This window comes from Haliotis rubra, unplaced genomic scaffold (assembly GCF_003918875.1).
Source record: "Haliotis rubra isolate DU_JTF1 unplaced genomic scaffold, ASM391887v1 Scf672, whole genome shotgun sequence".
NCBI lineage: Eukaryota > Metazoa > Mollusca > Gastropoda > Lepetellida > Haliotidae > Haliotis > Haliotis rubra.
In genome coordinates this window covers 547,999-573,506 of record NW_025767382.1, presented here as the reverse complement: position 1 = coordinate 573,506, position 25,508 = coordinate 547,999, and the positions used below count along the sequence as shown (strand labels likewise).

The following is a 25,508-nucleotide window of genomic DNA, read 5'->3' as shown; positions in this document are numbered from 1 at the left end:
TCAGTCAGTCAGTCAGTCAGTCACTCAGTCACTCAGTCAGTCAGTCAGTCACTCAGTCACTCAGTCACTCAGTCAGTCACTCAGTCAGTCAGTCAGTCAGTCAGTCAGTCAGTCAGTCAGTCAGTCACTCAGTCACTCAGTCACTCATTCAGTCAGTCAGTCAGTCAGTCAGTCAGTCAGTCAGTCAGTCACTCAGTCAGTCAGTCAGTCAGTCAGTCAGTCAGTCAGTCAGTCAGTCACTCAGTCACTCAGTCAGTCAGTCAGTCAGTCAGTCAGTCAGTCACTCAGTCAGTCACTCAGTCAGTCAGTCAGTCAGTCAGTCAGTCAGTCACTCACTCAGTCACTCAGTCAGTCAGTCAGTCAGTCAGTCAGTCAGTCAGTCACTCAGTCACTCAGTCAGTCAGTCAGTCAGTCAGTCACTCAGTCACTCAGTCAGTCAGTCAGTCAGTCAGTCAGTCAGTCAGTCAGTCAGTCACTCAGTCAGTCAGTCAGTCACTCAGTCACTCAGTCACTCAGTCAGTCAGTCAGTCCAGTCAGTCAGTCACTCAGTCAGTCAGTCAGTCAGTCAGTCTGTCAGTCAGTCACTCAGTCAGTCACTCAGTCAGTCAGTCAGTCTTTTGCTTTACAATTATAAAGCAACAAAACCTTTTCGTGAAAATCGACATGAACATTTTCACAATCATGAGACATATCTTCTGAAACAGTGTCCATTGTGCGACTCTGTCTATCTCTGGATCTCCAAATTGTGATGATACCATGTGGTCATTAAAAGTATGTCCCTCCCTCACAAGCACATGCAAAGGAAAGTCAATCATTCCCCTGAAAAAACACGTGAAAACAGTACCATTCAAATATGACATTATTTTTGTCACTGATGTGATTTGAATATTGTAAGCCCTGCTCGAGGTAGTGTGATCATGTGCTGCTCATACGGGTGAAAATCAGTGGTGGGGGGGGGGTAGCCTAGTGGTTAGAGCGGCCACCCGTCACACCGGGTTCGCTTCCCTGATGACCCCTGATATTTCTGAAATCTTGTTAAAAGCAACCGTTACGTAGGAACACAGTAAACGGATGAACATCACGAATGCCTTTCAGAGCCGTGTGATGGTCGACCCACATACAGACTGGACATGGGGCGGTGGGGTAGCCTAGTGGTTAAAGCGTTCGCTCGTCACGCCGAAGATACAGGTTCGATTCCCTACATGGGTACAATGTTTTAAGCCCATTTCCGGTGTCCGACGTCGTGATATTGCAGGGATATTGCTAAAAGCGCCGTAAAACTAAACTCACCCACTCACTCGCTGGACATATTCAATACTTCTATTGTGTACAACAAGATAAATCATATCTGTCTTTGGCTATCAATTTGGCCAACATTTCCAATACGACACAAAGACGTGTTATCTGCTTGTCATTGCCTGTCTTAGAAGGTCCATGTCGCTACAATCTCCAGTCAGTGATAGGCGTCTGATAACCCAGTGGCTCACGACATGACCCCGTTTACCAAGATGGCCGTCTATCGTCATATCATTCTGCCAACAATACTCCTTATTTTTGCATCCAACTGCATATTTGGTAAGTCATGTGATTCACGGTTATTTAATCAGTACTAGACAAAACGAAGCGATTTGTCCAAATGGCAAATGTATGGAGGTTTGACAAGGGTGCATTTACAGCCCTACACTAGTCCTGGTACTCCGAGGTACACATGACCATGATAAGACACTATGTTTCCAATTTATCCCAGCGTAGAGATGGAGACTTCAAGTGTCAATATTGTATACGTTAACACTTTGGAGACAAACACGTACAGGTAGGACAAGTGTCAAGGTAATGATCAAAGGAGGTTATTATCTATCATTATGCATTTCAAATCACGTCGCTCGTGACTGCATGACCATCCAAGGTCGTAGTCAAACATGAATATATGAATTGTACGTATATGTGGATAATAGAAAGCGAGATATTCGGGCTAACTGAGGCCCTTGGTTGAATGACGAGCCTTTGTATCGTTGTATAATTAAATATGCTCGATGATAACAGAACTATGGAATCCGAGAAGGGACATTGTCGCGTGTCGCGTTTTTGTAAATTTGTAGGCTGTTTTTACACATCTTACTTAGGGCGACAATGCGACAACGCGACATATTTTGACCTTGAAAATTGTCGCTATGTCAAGTGTCGCCCTTTGAGGAATACAATTTTTATATTCAAAACGCGACACGCGACATCGCAACAATGCGACAAATGAGCGAAGTCCTCGCGTTGTCGCGATGTCGCGTGTCGCGTTTTTGGTCAATTTTGCCTCATTTTGCTTGTATTTGAGAGGGCGACAACGCGACAATGCGACAACGCGATAATGTCCCTTCCAGGATTCCATACAGAACTGTCAGAACGGCAATTGTATGGATAGAGTGATACGGACATTTTTGAAAACGTCGAAACTGTGTACCCACGAAATGTTTTTGAATACACATTGACCGGAGTAATGATGTAGCCCTTAGTGTATACGTTCATATAACAGTATGAATATAAATATCTTCATCATGACCTTCAAATTACTTTTTAATATCATTCATCTATATATTATTATATACATATATATTATTGTTTCTGAAGATAACATTTTCACTCATTCTTTGCAACATATGCTTTGTGACATAAGACAAGAAAAATTCAGCTCTTTGCACCGCGTTGCTTGCCTACAAACCATGAAACCATTAAACACAAATATATTCTGTTGCAGCTGCTCGAATAATACCGATTTCAAAATCGCCCGAACTGTCCCCTGACGATTACGGATGATAACGACTATAATTTAAACATCAATGGAGTCCCCTGGTTGTTCAGCGAGAGTACGTTCTTCAGGGCTGATGGTCAGATGTACTCGGTGGAGGAAGGACACTCCCTCTGGTCAGCGTCACCAATGGGAGCGGCGTGGACAGGATGGGGCAATGGAAATCTGTGGACTTCCTTTTCAAGGCAGGATCTCACCAGATGCTGACAAGTCTCATATACTACATACAGCCCATTTACCCACTGGTCATGTTTAAACAGGTAGACATATACCTATCTGTTGACCATGTAGAATTATTTTGGGAGGGTGTAGACAGTGATGGAACAGGGTTGGGGTTTGGTTGGAGCGGGAAGGTGTTATTGGGAATAGCATTTTAGGACCTCAGACTGAAGGATTTGCGGGAACGTTCGGTGTATTGCCTCTGTGAAACAATGATGACCGATGCCATTCCCTATTTTGACTTGTACCATATGTGTTTTGTAGCTGACCAGTTGACCTGCCTTTGATGTAGGTGGGGCAGGATACACTCACCCTTTGCGCATCATAAATATTTCATAATGATTCATACCCCCGCTCTGTCATCGTATGTCATGGTATCAATCATTGGATATTCTGGTCCACCCATGTTTACAGACCGCGTCGTACACCAGTAATACTGCTGAATGCGGCCTCAAGGTGAGGTGGAGGTGAGGTGAGGTGAGGTGAGGTGAGGTGAAATTTGTGTTTAACGTCGTGCTTGAGAATATTTCGCTCATATGACGACGTGCATGCGTGTGTATGTGTATGTGCGGCTGCTTGTACTAGCCCAGACTTAAGCTGGTTTTATAGTGCTAGCCCACTGAGATACCATGCCGCAGTGAAGCATGAATACCCCACTCAGACACATTATACTGACTCCGAGCCGACCAGTCCTTGTTGTACCCATTAATGCCGAGCGCCAGGCAGGGACCAACAAGTACCATATTTTAACGTCTTTTGGTATGACGCGGTCGGGGATCGAACCCACGACCTTCCGCTCTCCGGGCGGACGCTCAAACCACTACACCACGGAGGCGGTCCAAACGAGGCCTCAAACAAACACATGTCATGATATAGTCTGAATAGTACAATCGACTCTGCTTTCAGCAGAGATGTCTTGTATTGGTATACTGTTTACATTTTGACACCTGGGACAAAACTAATTAGTTGGGATATGTTAACGAGGTTTGCCTAGTGTGAGGAGCAAGCTAGCTTCCTGTAAAGGAAAGTTTACACCCATTTTTCACTAGAGGATAAATAATAATAAAAAAAACAAGCAAATAATTATTCGACGGTTATATGTTTGATACCGATTTAATGGTTGTGGTTTCGACAGGACGTTCATAGTGTTTCCGCGAATATTTTAACGTATTATTAATGCTCACAATGTTTGTTGAAATGCAAATAGTGAGTGAGTGAGTTTAGGTTTACGCCGCACTCAGCAATTTTTCCGGCTATATGGCGGCGGTTTGTAAATAATTCAGTCTGGACCAGACAATCCAGTGATCAACAGCATGAGCATCGATCTGCACAATTGGGATACGATTACATGTGTCAACCAAGCCAGCGAGCTTGACCACCCGATCCCGTGAGTCGCCTCTTACGACAATGATGGGTCACTGAAGATCAATATTCTAACCCGGATCTTCACGGGTTGAAATGCAAATAACTACTTGAAACGTTATTACGCCTATTCGTTTAGTTTATGTATAATTGTCATCGTTCTTGTTCAACAAACTAGGGTACACATGATAAAAAACTAATGAGAACCAAATGGCCACGCTGTGGTACCTTGTGACTTCGGGAATGACGCTTATGCTATCAACCACGTTTGCCTGTTCAAAACTCGATAATGTACAGATCGACGTGAAATCTTTGCAATATTACAATATGTAAAACGCGCACTTCTCACTTACTACAGAAATACCTTGACGACGTCCATGACGCAAGTGCCAGTCTGAGAGATGAGACCATTTCCGGGTTCCCTAGCTTCCAAGTGGTTGACAAGTCAAATATTGGTCTTGGCTTTTTGTCCTACGGTGGCATGATGACAGGCGACACAAGAAGGAAATTCGGACCGTTCGTATCCTGTAACTAATTATACACATGGTAAAAGTATCGCAACACCTATTGAGATTTTGTTTTGTTGAGAAAATGTGGGGTGTTTGCCATACTTTTTTTTATGTGTATACGTGTTATAACGTTATTAAATGGCAACTAAGGAAGATGATACGTGGATTCATTCATGTGACTGAAATTTATATGTTGAAGCTGGTACCAAGAAACCTTTTCAGATCCACATTGCACATACAATAGTAAATGTCTACATGTCGGTGAATGCTTTGAGATGAACCTCTGTTTCAGATGGGGAGAAGTGATGACAGATTATAACCAGGGCATCACAGATGGGCCTCTGGTAATATTTGACAAAAACAAATCAGCAACTGCTTTCGTCATATCTCCAGCCAGTAGGTTCATGATCGCATCGATGTGGCACAAATCAATATTAGATATACAGGGAGCTGCTCACTGGGGCCCTCTGGGAACAGTTAACAATGTACCTAAGGACTTTGATATGACAACCATCGCCTACTGTGGGGGCCAAGGTATAAACAAGGTATGTGACAATAATTTCAGCGATTTAGTGTGTGATTGGCTTTGCTCTGTGTCAGAACTAGCCATCGTGCAAATATCGAATAGGGGACTTTGTGACGATTTTACGATTTTAAAATATTTTTTCATATTCCTCACTGTCGCATTTTTTAATGACCTAAAATTATTTGTATTTTATGTTTAACATTGTGCAAAATGCACTGAAAGGTTTGAGCTCTGGTATCAGAATAAGCGCTTCAAACAGGAGAAAGTAAGATCATGTGATATGCAAAAAGGCTTATGTCAGTGGTGTCATGTTATATGATTTCTTGGAAATTATTATCAAAAGTCTCCGATCTCAAATATTTTGAACATGGAACAAAGATATCTTATGTATATACACAGTCAAACAACGGGGTGTTGAATGGACCTATGAAATACTTCGTGTTATGCGAGGTTCGATAGAACCGAAAAATGATGATTTAGGAATGCGGGATCCTGCTTTTATATCGAGACAACCGTGTGTTCGACGCATTAAGGTTCGACGCAACGGGTTTGGGCTGTATTTGTTCTAATCGGCGTTAATCTACCTCTTTCTTCGCGTTCCAATCGTGGCTGTCAACACTGAACCATCATCTTTGTGTTGCAAGGCCTTGAAGACTGGGGACGTTCCTACAGCACTACTACCAGCGTGACGATCGTTACGTCAAGTCTGACCTCACTGTCAACTACATCGGATACTGGACTGATAACGGTACACCCACCGTCAGTACACACCCAGTACACCCAACGTCAGTACACCATCGTCAGTACACGTCAGTACATCACCGTCAGTACACCCAACGTCAGTACACCACCGTCAGTACACCACCACCGTCAGTACACCCATCGTCAGTACACCCAACGTCAGTACACCACCGTCAGTACACCCAACGTCAGTACACACCACTGTCAGGACACCCAACGTCAGTACACCACCGTCAGGACACCCAACGTCAGTACACCACCGTCAGTACACCCAACGTCAGTACACCACCGTCAGGACACCCAACGTCAGTACACCACCGTCAGGACACCCAACGTCAGTACACCACCGTCAGTACACCCAACGTCAGTACACCACCGTCAGTACACCCAACGTCAGTACACCACCGTCAGGACACCCACCGTCAGTACACCATCGTCGGTACACCCACCGTCAGTACACCACCGTCAGTACACCCATCGTCAGTACACCACCGTCATACACCCATCGTCAGTACACCACCTTGACACATTGTACATAGCCTGCATGTGTGCATTGGTTAACTGATCATGGATGCTCAATCCAGCTGTCTGCCCAGCTGTAGCTAGTCAGCTCATTATTAAAGGGCCACTGGGTATTTTGTGGCATGGGACATATTAAACAAGCGCCAATTGGCCGGAGTGTTGGAAATGTAATTAAAGTTTAAGAACATGTTTTTTATTACCATATCACACTGTTTGGATGTTTTATGTAAATTGAAAAAAACAATGTATAAAGATATTTAAAACTTAAAACAATGTTTTCATTTGAATGCAGGCTAGCTATTCTCGAAACGTTCGTAGCCCTACAAACTTCTTAAGCCCATTCGTAACACGTTGGCCACGATCAAAGTTAAGAATTCTTAGGGCTACGAAAGTTTCGAGAATAAGGGCCCAGGTGAGTAGGTTGGTTTCACAAAAGAGATAAACTTCAGATAATTTACCATGTAGGGAATAGAACCGAGAACTTCGGTGTACAGAGTGAACGCATATAATACCAGGCTAGCGACCAAACCGCTCTTTCATTGTGACAATGCCGACACTTCTCTCATTACCTCGATATAACAGTCATAATAACTATTACAAAAAAGAGTACCCTGTGTATATTTGTAAAATGCTCTCTTAAATGGGTTAACTATTTTTTAATACTTATAATTATCATTAATGATTAGGAACTGAGGATGTGAAGACCTCAAACTCAGCCAGAAATCTGGGAATCATCTTCCAGTCCAACATGTCCCTAGATGAATATGTCAAGTCCCTCTGCAAGTCATGTTTCTTTCACATTTACAACATCGGCAAGATCCGCAACTTCCTAGATACTGAGACAACAAAGCTTATAATGCAAACACTTGTAATCTCAAAGCTGGACTATTGCAGCTCGCTCTTTTGTAAATTGCAGAAAATTCAAAACGCAGAAGCTCGTGTGGTCTCTCGAACCCATCGCCATGACAATATATCGCCAGTTCTGAAATCCCTTCACTGGCTTCCAGTAAAGTACAGGATCTACTTCAAGATTCTGCTACTGACTCATTACTGCCTCTATGATGACCAGTCCTGTGACTACCTCGCCAGCTTGTACATCTGCATGTACCACCCAGAGCTCTTAGATCAATAGATACGTTAAGACTAACACAGCCAAGCACTAAAACCTCCATGGGTGATAGAGCCTTTTCTGTAGCAGCACCAGCTCTATGGAACAATCTTCCAGTCACCCTCAGACGAGTCCCAGTCACTTTTCAAGAACTTGCTCAAAACTTACTTCTTCAAGATGGCTTCCAAATATAACTCTTTTCACACTTATTTTGTTTTTAACGATGTATGCAGCGCCGTTGAGCATCTGTGATGGAAACTAGGCGCTATACAAGCCAATTATTATTATTATTATTATTACAAAGCCGTAAGTATACATGAATAGAAGTTATAACATATTGTTTCTGCGATTAAGTGTTAACATTTCTATGTTTCTCCAGGGGCTTACTACTACTATAACACTGTGCCCGGGAAAACCTATGAAGACACGATGCTTGATGTCGTGAACTATTTTCCACAAACTGGCATTGCATTCAAGTAAGTTGATATAAATTCTTCAGAAAGTGCGTTCACCAGTGTTTCAACAGCCTAACTGTTAAATGGGTATGCTTGTGCGAGGGTATAATTTGCTCTATAATTTACATAAGCATTGCTAAATGCGGCATGAAACAACATTACACAACATAAACCTAACTCGCAGTTGTTGTGCAATGGTGCTGTGGTCATCATGTAAATGAGAAAAGATAAGACGAAAATAAGGATCATATCAAACTGAAACTATACTCATGCCAATAATGGTTGTCACCCCCTTCAATTGTTTTTTATTGGAGAGGGGGTGTGGCTTGGTTGTGTGGGGTGTGTGGGGGGTTGGTGTGGGGAGTGGGGTGACATCCATTTCTGGCATGAGTATATATATAACTGTTGAATGTCATCCAATCTTTGTTGAAATCTCTTTATGTGCTTTTGGGCTAATTCTTTCCATGAAACAGAATCTAAAAAATGTTCTGTTTAAGTGATGTCTTTTAGTCTGTCAAAGCGTTTTCAAGGTTACGTTGCAGAAGAATTAAAGGAAGTACGTTGCCTTCACTAATACCATTATCGTCAAAGATGAAAGAGTATGGCATACTATAAAACAAGACGTTTTAATGCGTGTATTCGTAGTTAGATATCTGTCAAAGCAGCAAGAGCCAACAAAGGGTAACGTGTTATGTTGCAGATACATACAGTATGACTCATGGTGGTACTTCAAGGGAGTCGGGGACGGTGTAAAGACATGGGTAGGCCGTCCAGACATATTTCCCCATGGGATGCAGTAAGTTATCCAGCTCGTACATACAACACTGCTGCTTAAATGTAATCCTACAAACTGAACTGTACCACACGTTATGTATTAAAGAAGGTCTATCCGTGAATCAATTGGCTGCCCCAGGAGGATTGTCACAGGTTATTCAAATCGGCAGCTGTACAATGAGTATACGAACACAACGAAGGATAGTTGTTATTTGACTATTTAAACACAACGAAACATAGTAGATATTGACTATTCAAACACAACGAAACATAGTAGCTATTGAGTATTCAAACACAACGAAACATAGTAGATATTTGACTATTCAAACACAACGAAACATAGTAGCTATTGACTATTCAAACACAACGAAACATAGTAGATATTGACTATTCAAACACAACGAAACATAGTAGCTATTGACTATTTAAATACAACGAAACATAGTAGCTATTTGACTATTCAAACACAGCTAAACATAATTGTTGTTTGACTATTCAAACACAGCTAAACATAATTGTTGTTTGACTATTCAAACACAACGAAACATAGTAGATATTTGACTATTCAAATACATCGAATCATAGCTTGATTTTTGACCTATTCAATCACAACGAAACATAGTAGCTATTTGACTATTCAAACACAACTAAACATAATTGTTATTTAACTATTCAAGCACCACAAAACATAGTTGCTATTTACGCACAAATTAAAGCAATAATGTATTTTCTCATTTCAATGCTTTGAATTAGAAAAAAAACGTAAGTTGACCAGAGTTAGCGTCAACTGGCAACCACAAGTTTATATTTTCATATATTTCACTGATGTTTATATTTCAGGGATACAAGCGTATGGACAGTACTGTCCTTCAGGCCAACAGAATTCTGTTTGTCCAGATAACAGAGACTGGCTATTCAAATTAGCGCCTGTTTTAATAATTTGGCTCATAACCTAACATGTAATTACTTTGCAATACACACCCTTTCCCCACAAAGCGTAGATGCAATAAGCGCCATTATTGAAAGAGTCATATAGATTTATGGGATGTCATATCTGAATATGTAACAACAAGTGTTAATAGGTTTATTGTGTTGATGTGAATCGCAGTTGAAGTACATGATGTTAACACTATGCTAAAATAACTGGAAGTTAATACGAAATATGGAAACTGGACAACGACTATCAAACACCGAACAGAGCAAGAATAAAGTTTATGGAAGAATTACTTAAAACATTCGCCTGAAGGCAGCCGGTGGTTTATAATTAGCCACATGCAATACGCGAGAAAAGAAAATGGTTCATTCCAGGTGCACATGAACAGAACTCCTGAAAGTTGAAAATGCGAAGACTTTTATGCTTATATTTCTTAATACTGGCGCAACTCCACAATACTGATACTGGGAACACATCGATACTGCTAGCGTTAAACTTTCTTGGTTGGGTCTATATTTTCAAAATGAACGTTTTCTTGTAGATGGGTGTACAATAAAACTGGATTACCGGTGTCAGCACACAATAAGTTTTGGTAAGTGACTGAGTTCGTTTTTTCTGCTTCTTTGAGTTCAGTTATCAAGGCGTTTCACCACGATGTGGAAGGACAGGGGGAAGAAATTGTTACGTAAGAATGAAACCCTGAAGCACAGGGCAAATCCATAGTAACCAAGATGATTGGTTCGCCAGAAATGCAGGAACGTACTGTCGTCGTTCATTGAAGCTACTTAGAACAGAAACATTTACAAATCATTGATCTATTTTCTATTTTCTAATATACTACCCATCAAAAGTTTAGACTCACTAGTGTAAATATAGCCACTCACTTCAGTCAACTGTTCTGAACTAGATTTGCAAAATATTCCATACTGTTTAAAGATATTTTTCACACATGAACTGATGTTTTATAAAACAAATGTTGAAAAATCGATTGTCATGAGTTCAATAAATAATGAAACTCAGTGGAAATTGACAAATTCTTAACAAAACTTTACACCACAACGCAGCTGTTCACATGCATGATATTTGCACATGCTTTTCAGCAATTTGATGCATGACCCTTGTGCAATTCATCTGCATGAAGTTTGCAGTTGGTTTCCCCAAGTTAGTTGAGAAATTCATCTTCGATGTAACAATATACCGGTATATAGACATAACAAATAGTGAGTGTTTTAAATGAGTCTAAACTTTTGATGGGTAGTATAATGCAATATTCCCTGCATTGAACACATAAACCGATGGATCTTTCCAAATAGGAGAAAAATGGAAAACCATACTGTTGGTGTACATTTTAAAAGAATTCCTGAAAACAGCGACGGCTAAAATTCGCTTAATTTCATTTCTACTGTTTGATTAAAGAGAACACACACTGTGTGGTTTGGTTCTAATATATCTAAAATTCATGTACCCTAAAATACCTGAGTATGTTCTGCCTGTAGTGACGTTTAATATGGCACAGAACAGAACGTCCTGCAGAATTAAAAAAATATAGTGTGTGAGTGTGAGATGTGTTTTAAGTTTTTGTAATTTTAAGACTATCCTCTACGCGAATGCATGATATCATGGCTATCTGATTCCTAAGAACCTGCACCCGTTACAGTGGGAATTGTACAGTCGACTTCCGGCAGTGATGTCCCTGACAATAAACACAAACCTTTTAGTAGTTTAGAGGATGAAGTCCCTGTTGCATCCGTGAGCTTTATAACGTTTTGTTGAACAAATCAGAATCCAGCACGCACTTCCAACTGTCCTACAAAGTATTATTTATGAGTCAACAAATGCCATACACTTAGCACGAAAATATCTCTATTTGAACAGGTCGGGTGATACCACTTATGCTAAACAAAACGGAGGAAAGTACAACTTCATTATAGAGGGCATAAGAGCAGTTCCTGACGACCAGGTAACGTATCTCAACATACAGGTGATAAGATCACAATAGTGTCGACTTAAGGTTGCTTGTTGGTTGGCTGTGTACCGCCACATTCAGCAATAGTCTAGTCATACAGCGGCGGTACGCGATTTGTATGGATACATAATACATAAACGTTCATGCGCAGTACGTAATTATTGGACTTTCATTCTATTGAACAACTGAATAAGCAAGGGAAGGATTATGGTTTTATACCTTTTGTGTCAATATTTTCTCCAAGTCAGGGCGATGAAATAAAATTCTGCATGCAATATCTGTGTTGGATTATTAGGGTTCTTCAACGCATGTTAATTGTCTTGTTTTATTCGCAGACCTTTTGGGACGACCTTCTGAAGTCAGGGCGAGAATGGGGGTTGATCACGTATGAACAGGTAGGTCGAAACCAGCTGTTCTGTTATTGTTTTATCATTAATCATCCAGAAGGGAAAGGTCTTTGAACGACCTTTGGAAGTGATGCTCATGAAGATTGAGAATTTATGATGTCAACTTCTTCATTATTGACGTCGTGTTTCGCATACACAAGAAGCTGACATCCATAATTCTCACCTTTCATCCAGTACAGGTCTTTTCAGAATGCTTGGATAAGACATCACATTGCATACTACGGCACAGTCAATTGTCATTGTTGGAGCTTGTTATCTGCACTATCATATCCAAGACTTACTAATTACAAAGAGCTGGAAAGAGCTGGAAAGAGCTGGAAGAATGGTTTTTGGATGAAAATCAGAACCGTGTCCTCATGTCTTCTGATATCAAATAAACAATCGTTATGTTATATATCAAACTATTATCGACTCGTGTTGATATATTTCATTCTGCAGATATATTTTAATTATTCCCCAGGATTGGCTGAACCACGAGTTCCTGAACGTGAAAGCTCTGCAGACCAATGTTTCTCTGGGGGAGACGTGGTTAAAACAGATGGGGAAGGCAGGTGTAGACAACAATGTGACCATCCAGTACTGCATGTCCAACTCCAGACATATATTACAAGCTCTGGAGATCCCTGCTGTAACCCAGGTGAGGATATAGATTAAGACAGACTTGAATATATACCGTAAAGATACAGACTTGAATACATACCGTAAAGAGACAGACTTGAATACACACCCTAAAGAGACAGACTTCGATACTTACCGTAAAGATACACACTTGAATACATACAGTAAAGAGACAGACTTGAATACATACCGTAAAAACACAGACCTGAATACATACCGTAAAGATACACACTTGAATACATACCGTAAATATACAGACTTGAATACATACCGTAAAGAGACAGACTTGACTTCATATCGTAAAGTTACACACTTGAATACTTACCGTAAAGACTGCTGACTGACTGAGTTTGGTTTTACGCCGCTTTTAGCAATATTCCAGCAACATCACGGCGGGGGACACCAGAAATGGGCTTCACACATTGTACCCTTGTGGGGATTCGAACCCGGGTCTTCGGCGTGACAGGCCAACGCTTTAACCACTAGGCTACCCCACCGCCCATACCGTAAAGCTACAGACTTGAATACATACTGTAAAGATACACACTTGAATACATACCGTAAAGATACAGACTTGAACACATACCGTGAAGATACAGACTTGAATACATACCGTAAAGATACACACTTGAATACATACCGTAAAGAGACAGACTTGACTTCATACCGTAAAGAGACACACTTGAATACATACCGTAAAGAGACAGACTTGAATACATACCGTAAAGAGACAGACTTGAACACATACCGTAAAGATACAGACTTGAATACACACCGTAAAGATACAGACTTGAATACATACCGTAAACATACACACTTGAATACATACCGTAAAGAGACAGACTTGAATACATACCGAAAAGATACACACTTGAATACATACCGTAAAGAGACAGACTTGACTTCATACCGTAAACATACACACTTGAATACATACCGGGATGACTTTATATTGTCTAATAATCCCTAAACAGCTGCTATCTGTGATTGTGTCAGTTAGAAATACACGTATAATCACAGTGCAGTGATGAGGTAAATTAGTCCAAATGAAACACTTATGTAACATAACTTAGATGAAAATTGTTATTGTTCAAGTCATCAACGTTCTCTGTGTGTCAAGGCGACAATAAAGTCATCGGCATTGAAGGAGACCAACACATATGTATGCTAAAAGCAACGTCACCTTTGATTAAAAACACAGGGTATTGTGGACCAATTTGTACCCGGAATCCATAAACTCATACCAAACTTATGACGTATACCTGTTTGGGTCGTAAAAAATTGTCCTAAGTTGCAGTTTGTCCTTAGTTCCAAAGTACTTCGGAAGCACAATTAAATCGTTGTGACCTTACACTGATTCCGGTTCGAAAAGATCAGCAACGCCTGATAAATGTAAGCGGAAGTTGGACAGGGGTGGTTTCTTGTATGGCTGTCTGTCATCCTAACCCGATAGCCTTGGTCGCTGTGTATGCTTCAAGCCACTGCTACAGTCGTACAATCTATTGATCTATACCTAGCTTAGTGATGATTGTGAAGTTAAACTTTCATAGTTTCACTCATAATGTTTTATGAACTATGATCGTTGTCGTGTTAGTCCTGTTCATCGTTGCCACCATCTCCATCGGGGATTTGTCTTCATCAGACTCCCCTGTTGATTCTCATAAGTCACTAATGCCTCATGTATTATATCGACCAAGAAGGCAGGCGAGGCCTACTGTAGGCGTCCGAACTCGCTATAGATATCTGTAGATGTGGTGTCAAATTTATCTCCGGGGAAAATATATAGCTTTCTTCAGGTTTTGAGTGTTTTATGTACCCGACTTTAGATAACAATTTATTCATAACCATATTCCTATCAATCACTTTGTCATGCTCACATTATTCACAAATGGCTCGTATGTTTATGTGCCACATCTAGTTAAATCCTTGACCAGCAAAGAACAGCGTGGGCAAATATTGAAAATATAAAATTTAATTCACTAGGCACCTTGAAATGTATTAAAACCATTTGGAACCTATATTTCTATTAGAATTCTTGTCTTACATCCTTGATATAGACCCGTGAAGGTCCGGGTTAGGTGGAACCTTCAGTAACCCATGGTTGTCGTAAGAGGCGACTAACGGGATCGGGTGGTCAGGCTCAATTGCGCAGCTCGATGCTCATGCTGTTGATCACTGGACTGTCTGGTCCAGACTCGATTATTTACAGACCGCCGCCATATAGCTAGAATATTGCTGAATGCGGCGTAAAACTAAATTCACTCACTCCTTGATATACCAGCGTGAACTGTTAATTGTGACAGTTCCAACACATGCAATATATTACATGGTATGTATTTGTTTTCCTAAGGCCCGTGTCAGTAATGATTATCATCCAGGCTTGGAACAATGGAAGATCGGTGTCTCATCAATATTCGCCCACGCCATGGGAATCAGACCGTACAAGGACACCTTCTGGACGACGCGATATCAACCAGGAAATAAATATATTGGTAAAATAATAAACCCGTATACTTTCCTCGCAAGAGAAATATGTGTTGATTATCCTGTGTACAGAATAAATCAGCCTGTGTAAAACCTTACATCTGATATCGTCAATGTTAGAATACATTATTAATAATTAACACATATTATTTTATCACAACGTTTTGTGTTTATTATATTTAACACATTTATCACATATTTTGTATCAGTGACTTACCAAGTCACACACAGATATTCATCGTTTCAGGAGGAACATCAGAACCCAACACGGAGCTGAATGCCTTGATAGCTACCCTAAGCACTGGTCCTGTGGGACCGGGGGATATGATTGGGGCATTCAACGAATCAATAATAATGAAGTAAGCAGTATACCTTGACGTACTCCTTACAACACAATGCGATAAATCGGTGGTCCGGCAACTAAAATTGGATTGTGTTGGGTTGCATCCCTCAAAACAAATGGCAAAGCTCGAAACTATTAATAATTTTAGCCTGATGTTTCATAATAAGTCTAATGGTTGTTTAGGCCGTAGAGTTCAACGCTAACTGCCGGCAAAAGTGGTACATACTTAAAAACTAGATTGGCTGAAAAGATTATGAATCATGTTATCAAAATGTGGAGTAGAATGTCGCCGAAACACAATTTAAGATCTAAACATAACCTTGATATTTGTTTAAAATTCATCACCATCGGATAACCGTTTTGTCATTTTGACCATCATTAAATATTCCAGTAAACGTCCTTTTGTGAGTCAGTACACATGCAAGTGGATATTTAGATAGTGTTTAGTTGACTGTAGAAATCAAAATGTCTGATTGTTCTCTGCGGTTGACGTTTACTGTATTTTACTATTACAGAAAGGTTTTGGTCTCTTTTACTGTTGTAAAGAATGTTTCGTGTTTTTTTCAGGAGTGTCAATGCCGAAGGGAAGATTCTGAAACCATCTAAACCTGCAACAGCCATAGATAATCAAATACGAAGGGTAATATGCTAATCGATTATCAGTTATCACCTATACGTATATAAGGTTATCGTATCGGTGAACATATTAGCAGAAAATCTCACAATAATGCTTGCGTCGTGCTGATTGTCTCACTCTTTTGTTGTCGGTGTTTTCGAAGTCGTTAACACATTGCCGATGACGTCGTTGTTTGGCGTCTCCCTGACAACCGCCCTGTATTGACTATTAACTTTTATCTCAGGACCCCACATCGACAATACTTCTTTTAGAAACAAAGGCATATCATTGTATTGAATCTGTAGAGTATTAGTTAAGATGAATATATACTTCTTGGCTTGTGATTTCTTAATACATGAAAAGAAATGGGCTTTGAGTCTATGGACAGAGGGCCGAACTCTGAAAATAATTCAGCGTTGCAGTCGAACCTTGCTTACCCGGACACTTGTGTATTCTCAACTATTGTGTGGATACGCATAGGCGGATCCAGGGTGGGGTGGGGTGGGGGTGGTTGGGATTTGTGTGTGCAGGGGTGCGCACCCCCCGTTTTGTGCTGAAAGTTTGTTAAATGACCATTGAAACGCGGGTAAAATTGAAGTGTGCACCCCTCCTTTTCTCAATAGTGTGCACCCTCCCCCCTTTCTCAAAAAGCTGTATCCGCCCCTGATACGTGAAGTTTAAGATGTCTGAAACCTTTGCCAGTTACCTCCCTTACCAACATTCTCAAAATGCATATATCCCATACAAACAACTCCATCATATAATGTATTAGATTATTCGGGTATTTTGCAGAGTCAAAAACTTCATGATATCCCTTAACAAATTCACCGGAACGATAGGGGCAACAAATTTGGTCAATAAAATGTGAAATTTACGCTAGCTTATCACTTGACATGATTTGTACCAAAATCTTAGCATAACAATGAATCGGTCCATTCATCTGGCTAGACCATGTCTATGTCTAATAACCCAAGGTGCAATATAATAACTATGTGGTATTTCAATTGTGAAAATTTACTCCTGTGGGTGAGTCGGGTTTCTGTTTACTGCAGCTGGCGTTCGGCGCAGATTTTAACGGCCCGTCTGGGGAGGTATACACCACTTACTGCGACCTGGGTGGAATATGGAAGTTTGGTATCATTCTGGCGGCTGATCTCCTGGCAGGGTACACGATATCCCCAACAGATGCAGGCTTTCAGCAGTTAAAACAGGTAGTTAACAACAGATGGAAGTGTAAAACTGCTAGTAATAAGTGGTGGCGCGTGGTCCTGTGCTCAAAGCTCAGGTCACAAATCGGTGAAGTTAAGCAGCGTCGAGCTCGGAGAGTCCTTGGATGGGTGACCGTGTTTGGCAGCTTGACTCCTGAGAGTTTCTAGGACTTGAGTCCTGCCCCACAACGAAGCACATGTGACACATGTGGTCTCACCTTAGGCAAGTGAGTTTGTTCAAAATTGTCTTTGTTCACCCAGCAGGAAAATGGGTACCCGGTGGAAAAAGTCATACTATAACCTTCTAGCGCCTAACAGGCAGCTTGGGTTATCCGGGGTAATAATGTGCTGTGCCTTGATTGTTAGCGCTATGAGCATACCTAGTGTGAAGTTTGGCGCTATATAAATGGACACATGATTATTATTATTAATATGCAATCACAGGTAAAACAGAACTAAGTATGATACACAGGTACAGTTAACGTACACCTACAGGTAAAATACAACTACATTTATCAGGCGATCGCGTGTGAAATTCTGATATTGTGAATTCGAATCTCGGATGAGACTCAAATCGAAAAAGTAATGAAGTCTGTACTTAACTGAAAACATACCATATGTTTCATTTAATGGGCAGATATAGGAAATTCACAACTGCAGGTGGATGCAATTGTATGAAATTATTATCTGTAGATAATAGACACATACGGTTAATAAACACTTGCAAAGGCTCAGCAAATACAATGAATTGTCAATAACAGGTGAGTGGAGGGGCCGGATAAGACAGGATGGTCAAATCATGCACAGTTATACACTGACCAGTCTAGTGCATCCAGGACAGTCAAAAGCAATCTACATCAAGAAACATCCAGAAATCATATACACATCATATACAACACCACTTTAAAACGACAACATTAAGTATACTGAAGTATTTGGTCTTGACCTTCTCACGCACTTTCACTCTAAGGTACAAATGCACAAAAATGCGGAAGTTCTTGAAAAAGTAAATAGTAATATTTAAAAACATTTATTTCCCTTTTCTGCAGTTTCCGACCAGCAGAGTGTTTTCACACAGAAGCACAAGCAACATCGACATCTTCACCGATGAGAGTCCCCTGGAACTATCTGGCTGTTCAACAGTTGACTTCTGTCTATACTACACCTCACCGACCATAGCTATGGGCGACAAGTAAGTAAGAGAATAAACGGTGGTGCAATAATCTGAAGTATGATTAATATTTAATAGATAAGAATGTTTTCATATTTTCGTTATTGATTTTCGGTGTTTTTGAGTGTTGGATACACGTTCAGTGTTATCCGTAGGACATATCTGTCTGTAAGGGTTATGGTTAAAAAGGTCTGTGTACGTAACGCAGACATATACAAATATAAACCGTTCTTTCCTGGTCATTGACCATTCAGCTTTCACAAATAGTACGCTCGACTGCTTATACATAAATGAATTGACGCAAGATCCCTATTTACAGCGGAATGTATTAATGATCATTAATAATTTCCGCTGTAAATATGGATCTTGTGTCAAGTTTATGAATGTGTCAGGAAGGAATGAAGGAAAACGAACTGCCTTGTCAATGTAGAAGTTTTGAACTTCGAATCAATTCCTGTTAATTTTTATATATTATCATAAACAATATTTTTTATCACTCTAATGAAGTTTACAGGTGTTGAATGTTCGTTCGACACATGTGAATGACGCTTTCTACCAAGTTCTAATGCTCACACATGCAAACTTTGCACTAACGAAAGACTCGAAAGATTAACGGTTTATTAATCGATAATCGTTTTACGCCGCTTTAGTAATATCCCAACGTCATCACAGCGGGGGACACAAGAAATGGGTTTCATACGTTGTACCCATGTAGGCAATCGAACCGGCGTGACTAGCGAAGGCTTTATCTATCCGTCTGTCCCCATCAATGATTCAGAGAAAACCATACTACCCACGAAGAGCATTATAATGTAAGCATACATATTTATATATACATATTTTCCAGCACCGTCGTTGTCGTCCTTGGGGAGCTGGATAAGTGGGTGCCGATGTCTCCACAGAGGGTAGTGGGGATCAGCATGGACACTGATGTGACTATCCGCATTACTGGTGCTCCCGGGGAGAGGGTCACGCTCTGGTTCAGCCTCAATGACCAGGTTGTCACTGTTAAATGCACCGTTGGTCCAAAAGGGTTTGCTACTATTCTCGCCAGAGCACTTACATGCGCTTCTGAGTAGCTGTGGTTGTTAATAAATTATTTTGGAGACTTTACTGAAACATTGCCTCCTCTTTTTGAAACAAACCAACTGCGAGTGCTTGTTGACGTGAACCATGTGGAACCAGCTGTTTCTAATCTGTGACCCGTTTACAAATACTACCCTTGAAGATCCGAGTTTGAATTGGTGTTCAGTAATCCATGCTTTGTCGTAAGAGGTGACTAATGGGATCGGGTGGTCAGGCTCACTGGCTTGGTTGACACATGTCATCGTATCACAATTGCGTAGATTGATGCTCATGCTGTTGATCACTGGTTTGTCTGGTCCAGACCCGATCATTTGCAGACCGCCGCCATATAGCTGGAATGTTGCTGAGTGCGACGTAAAACTAAACTCACTCACTCCTGTTTGAATGCTAGATGACGTGAACCATCTGTGGTCAGTTGTATGTCTTGAAGTGCTGAGTTTCTAATCTGTCACTATTGAAGACCCGGTGCCAAATACGTAAAGCAGATCTGAATACCGTTTGTGTCGTTTTTCTTTCTTATGCGGTGCCCTTTGAATCATGCAATGATTAGAATTGCAGGTTAGAATTGGTCCTTAGCAACCCATCGATCATTATCACATCACAAGACATGCTGGAATATGAAAGGGTGTGGCGCTAACCAAAACTATCTGTCCAGGCGACCTCCCCCGACACACACACACGCACGCACGCACGCACACACACACACACACACACACGCACACACGCACACACACACACACACACACACACACAAAAAAGCTCAAGGAATGCTGTATTGGCTGGATATAGTTAATGAGTGACCATCTATAGTCTATGAACCCATTTTCCACAGACAACGATAAATACGCTGTGAATCAATATCTAAACTTGTCAACTGAGGAACAGTATAACTGGTGTAACAAAGATGGGTGAGCAGACGTTGGAACAAAACAGTCAACACGCCGCTAATTGAACCAGCTGTGACCAGTTAATTATAACACCTGGGAGTAAATTAACTCAGCACTCTCAGAGTGAATAACGTCAGTTCTGTTCGATGTGGAGCAAATGGCACTGTAGACCTATCCCACGAAGTTTCTTGGACTGAGGAAGAATTACCTCATCTCCCTGGTATATACAGGTATTGCAAATGTTCTTGACTATTAACAATAAAAATATACTTGACCTGATAATAACAATGATAATCTTGAGAATGAGTAATTCCTGGGTTACAAGGAAAAGGGATAATTGCTACAGTCGTGGAGTGACACCAGATGTACGTCAGAACAAGATCAAAACTGTCCCATGTCTACCTACTGGCTAAACTCAGTTTCGTACGACCACCAAGCAGTGGGGCCCTCCGCAACGTTTAGCAATTCCTTGTAGTAATTTCACTCGGTAGCTATGAACTATTTCAGTTAGAAGCAATGACCTCGGTGTAGACATCCTAGCTGAAAGAACTGTATGTCCTCGGAAGTAAACACAACTGTTCCTCCTACAGTGCGGATAACAAACCAACCGCTGTAACATTGGAGATATATATTTAAAATAGCGTGAAAAAAGTTAAATAACGATACCATTAATCGTTTATAGCTAGATATGTTGGTTGGATGGTCTATTGTTTAACGTCGCACTCAGCAATATTCCAGCTATATGTCGGTGGTCTATAAATCATCGAGTCTGGATCAGACAATTCAGTGATCAGCAGCATGATCATCGATTTACGCAACTGGAGTGAGTGAGCGAGTGAGTTTGGTTTTACGCCGCTTTTAGCAGTATTCCAGCAATATAACGGCGGGGACACCAGAAATGGGCTTTACAAATTGTACCCATGTGGGGAATCGAACCCGGGTTTTCGGTTTGACGAGCGAACGCTTTTAAACTACTAGGCTATCCAACTGGAGCTGGATATAGACAATTAGTAAGATAATGTAGGACTATATATATGCATGAAACACATCAACTCGTGAAAACAACAATTACTTAACACATTCGATATGTAACGAAGCATACACACAGGAGCTAACGTATATGGAATGAAAACCTTGCACTTAGATGATCATAACTAGAGGTATATAGAACAGAACCTATGACCTTCCGGGAACGGTTAAAGGGACGCAACTCTGACGATCCCCAGATTCACGAGGATATACTTAATGACTGTGTGGAGTATGTCAAGTGACTGGTCTCGTGGCAAGATTCCGTTTGGTTTAAACATTCTGAAATTAGAAGCACAACATGGAGTTGTTCACTTGAATCAATAAATCCATCCACACCTTCTGAAACTGCTTCTTGGCTTCTTCGTAAGCCAGGACAATGCTATGAACTCATCGTTCAGAAGGATATTAACCCAAATATGGTGAGAGCGATTGCTGAGGATTTTATTCAGGAACGACATTCAGATTTTACGCACATTTATACTGACGCCTCCAACGATTGAACAAATATAATCACGAAGAAATCATTTTTACTGATTCACTGTCAGCCATAAAGGCCATTGAGTCTGGAGTAAATGGGACCAGAAATTAAATTGTTTATCAAATTTTGAAACTGAACACAAATTTGAATACTAAATACTAAATATCTCATGTGATAATGTATGGGTACTAGCTCATGTCGGTTTGCTGGGTAATGAAACAGCGGACAATCTTGCCATGTCGGGATTGCTAAAGGATGAGGTTAATAATTTTGAATTCAGGCCTTGCCATTGGGAAGTCGGTCTCCATTTAATGGCAAAACTTGGGGGATGTTGGATCTACTGGAAGACATATATACAGACTCTGCCCTTCAGTAACACAAAGTTGTAAATTTTGCCGTCGTAAGAGACGTGATGAAGTTGTTTTAACTAGGCTCTAAGCGTTTTGTATGTTTAAAAATCTATTAATTACATATTCTGTTCGAACAATCGTCGAAATATATAACTAAAGTGTTGATAACATGATTTTACGCAATTGCACAAGTAGAAAATCGACTTTTACGACAATCGACATTCGTTTTGAGGCAGTTTCAAGGTCTAATTACTACGCCACGTCTTGACGCTGCGACACGGAACATCGCCATTGAAATAATGCACGCTAGAGATTACCAATCTATATACATGCGCCTATACATGTTTGAAATTACAACATTTTCGCAACAGATTTCTGGTTTTGCGTTTCTTTTTGCTTTTCTTTTGAATAATATATTTGTTTGCTTGATGTTTTGAAACATACCATTAAGCAGAAGATCCTGTCATTTCATCAAAATATCTAGCTAGTGAATACAATTGTTTTTGGCATGATAAACATAAACATTTGCAGTAGGCCTACTTATATTTATGATAGCTCAACTTCAATTAATGTGGTGGGCGCGAACATACCCTACTTGAGGTCTAGGTCGCCCTAAAACTAAATCACCACCACCACCCAGATACACGAGGAAGTGATGAGTACAATGACTGATCTGTAACGATGTGCAATTAATTTTATATACCTGTTCTATTTTAGAACATTAATCATATCCTCATGTATACCGAAACCACAAAAGAAATGTCGTATTGACAGGGCTTTCTTAAAGCACACACTTTAATTCACTCTAATTAACAATCAAATAAGAGGACTGAGTTCAAACTTGACAATTATGGTAAACACAATTTCGGGAATCACATTTAGAGTTCACACAAACAAATCACCAAAGATACCCCAAAGTCAGTATTTTGAGTGGCCGCTGTGGGCATCGATCAAATCGTTGCATCGTCGAAGAAGGCCATGGGCATTTGGATCCATACACTGCGAAATGCCTGATCGAGTCCAGCCGCTGTTGTCGGCCTTGGTTGGAGGCCATTCAGTCTTCTTTGAATTTCATCCCAAATGTGTTCTACTGAACTTAAATTCCGAAAAAGTCCAGGCTATTGTAGGGTTTGGATGCCATGTTGTCTTAGGAAGTCCAATGTTGCTCTGGCAGTGTGGGCACGATCGTTGTCTTGCTGGAAGATGTGATTTCTGTAACGTCCAAGATCTGGTACAACGTGGTCTTATGGTTTAATCAATATAGCGAGCAGCTGTCATGTCATTTCCTCATCCTAGACCAAGATTCTGGAACACCACGGTGTCAACTAACTGTTCAGACCGATTGCACCCCACACTATGGTGCTTGGACCACCCCACGAGTCTCTTTCAACAATACACTCATTGGAAAACATTTCACCACGCCCTCGCCATACTCTCACTCTGTCCTCGACTGTCGAAACACTATATTGGCTGTAATGAGATAACATCACAGTTCTCCATTGTCGATAACCTCAATTTCGATGCTGAGTTACACATTTTGGTCGGTTTTGGCGGTGATGAGCGGTGAGGACAGGACTACAATATGATCTGTGACAGCAGAGGTGTCTTCCGTGTAAACGTCGACGCACTGTATCGGCACTGATGGGTGTGTTTTGAGTCAAAAATGGTCTTGCGTGCTGTTTCCGTCGCTCTTGGGAAGCGATCCTGCAGATGGTTTCTCACAGCGTCATTCTTGACGTTGTGATGTTACTGAAGGTCGCCCACTGCGTTGACGGTCTTGAATGCTGTTAGTGACCCGATACCACTCCTGCTGTCCTAACATGAACATTAAAATGATTGGCTACCCTCCGTGCAGTCTGGACAACTTGCAACCGTCCCACGACTTGGTTCCTCTGATCTCTCGTAAGACGTGGCATGGTGGTTGTGTCAAAACAAAAATGATTTCAGTCGAGCTTGGGACCCGCTTTCATTGGTAGGGTTGTCACGACATGCATTTTCATTTTCACGAATGTCATACGGAACCTTTTACCATGTCTGCCTTTTTCGGTGCGTTTGGTCGATATGCGTTTTCATCAGAAAACCCACTGATGTTGGTAATAACTGTCAATTTGGATTAAAAAGGATGTTAAGAAAACGGTACAAACATAATAAAAACACCACCTTGCAAGAAAATTTTTTTGCCTTGGTTTTGCAAAGCAAAGTTTCTTTTGTGGTTCAGTATATAATTACATGGAATGGCCAATATGATTTGTTTGTATGTTGCTGAACGCCGCACTCACGAATATTCCAGCTTTATGGCGGCAGTCTGTAAATAATCGAGTCTGGACCAGACAATCCAGTGATCAACAGCATGGACATCAATCTACGCAACTGGGATACGATGACAGCGAGCCTGACCACCCGATCCCTTTAGTCGCCTCTTGCGACAACTGTGCGGCTCCACATCGATAAGCGGAATGTTATCAGAATATCAAGTACATGGAATGCTGAGGGCTTCAGACAGCCTCGTCTGAATTGTTCAGTTTAATCTATTTTAAAGTTCATTTCATTCCAAACCGCCGTTGCCAGCAAAACCAAAGATAACCGCAAATGGATTCGCAAAATTATAACCAATGGTAAAACAATGTGAGGTCAAAGTCCTTGCTGGCTATCCGGTGACCTCTCGCTACTATAACCTGCGCCTGACATGATAGCTAATCAGCACCTCGGCGCAGTCACTTTACAGTGAGGGACCAGCTGTGATACAAAATAGATCTTTTATGCCGGTATGTTAAATGAGCAGGAATTGCTCGGGGTTGGGGATGTGTTGGGGTTGTGGTTTTGGGATTTGGGATTTGGGGTTGAGGGATCGGGATTGTGGTTGGGGAATCGGGATGGTGGTTGGGGAATCGGGATTGGGCGGTTGGATTTGGGTTTGT

The 25,508-nt window shown here is 40.9% G+C and overlaps 1 protein-coding gene across 1 annotated transcript; it reads left to right on the top strand.

The window, feature by feature from the left end:
- The first annotated feature begins 1,474 nt into the window (after window positions 1–1,474).
- LOC124257783 lies at window positions 1,475–19,873 on the top strand. Its single transcript, XM_046691923.1, has 17 exons — window positions 1,475–1,575; window positions 2,747–3,057; window positions 4,737–4,894; window positions 5,180–5,461; window positions 6,067–6,161; window positions 8,164–8,260; window positions 8,940–9,035; window positions 10,489–10,539; window positions 11,823–11,907; window positions 12,249–12,308; window positions 12,781–12,957; window positions 15,289–15,430; window positions 15,670–15,781; window positions 16,333–16,405; window positions 17,434–17,592; window positions 18,639–18,781; window positions 19,608–19,873. The coding sequence occupies exons 2-17, from the start codon at window positions 2,947–2,949 to the stop codon at window positions 19,837–19,839; spliced, it is 2,073 nt and encodes a 690-aa protein (XP_046547879.1). The 5' UTR covers window positions 1,475–1,575; window positions 2,747–2,946; the 3' UTR covers window positions 19,840–19,873.
- The last annotated feature ends 5,635 nt before the right edge of the window (window positions 19,874–25,508 follow it).

What these genes read in the sequence shown, in the direction of transcription:
- LOC124257783 (XM_046691923.1), top strand. Translation starts at nt 2,947, where the DNA reads ATGGGGCAATGGAAATCTGTGGACTTCCTTTTCAAGGCAGGATCTCAC. An exon ending in AACGAATCAATAATAATGAA is followed by an intron (nt 15,782 to 16,332) that starts GTAAGCAGTATA and finishes TGTTTTTTTCAG; the next exon opens with GAGTGTCAATGCCGAAGGGA. An exon ending in GCTTTCAGCAGTTAAAACAG is followed by an intron (nt 17,593 to 18,638) that starts GTAGTTAACAAC and finishes CCTTTTCTGCAG; the next exon opens with TTTCCGACCAGCAGAGTGTT.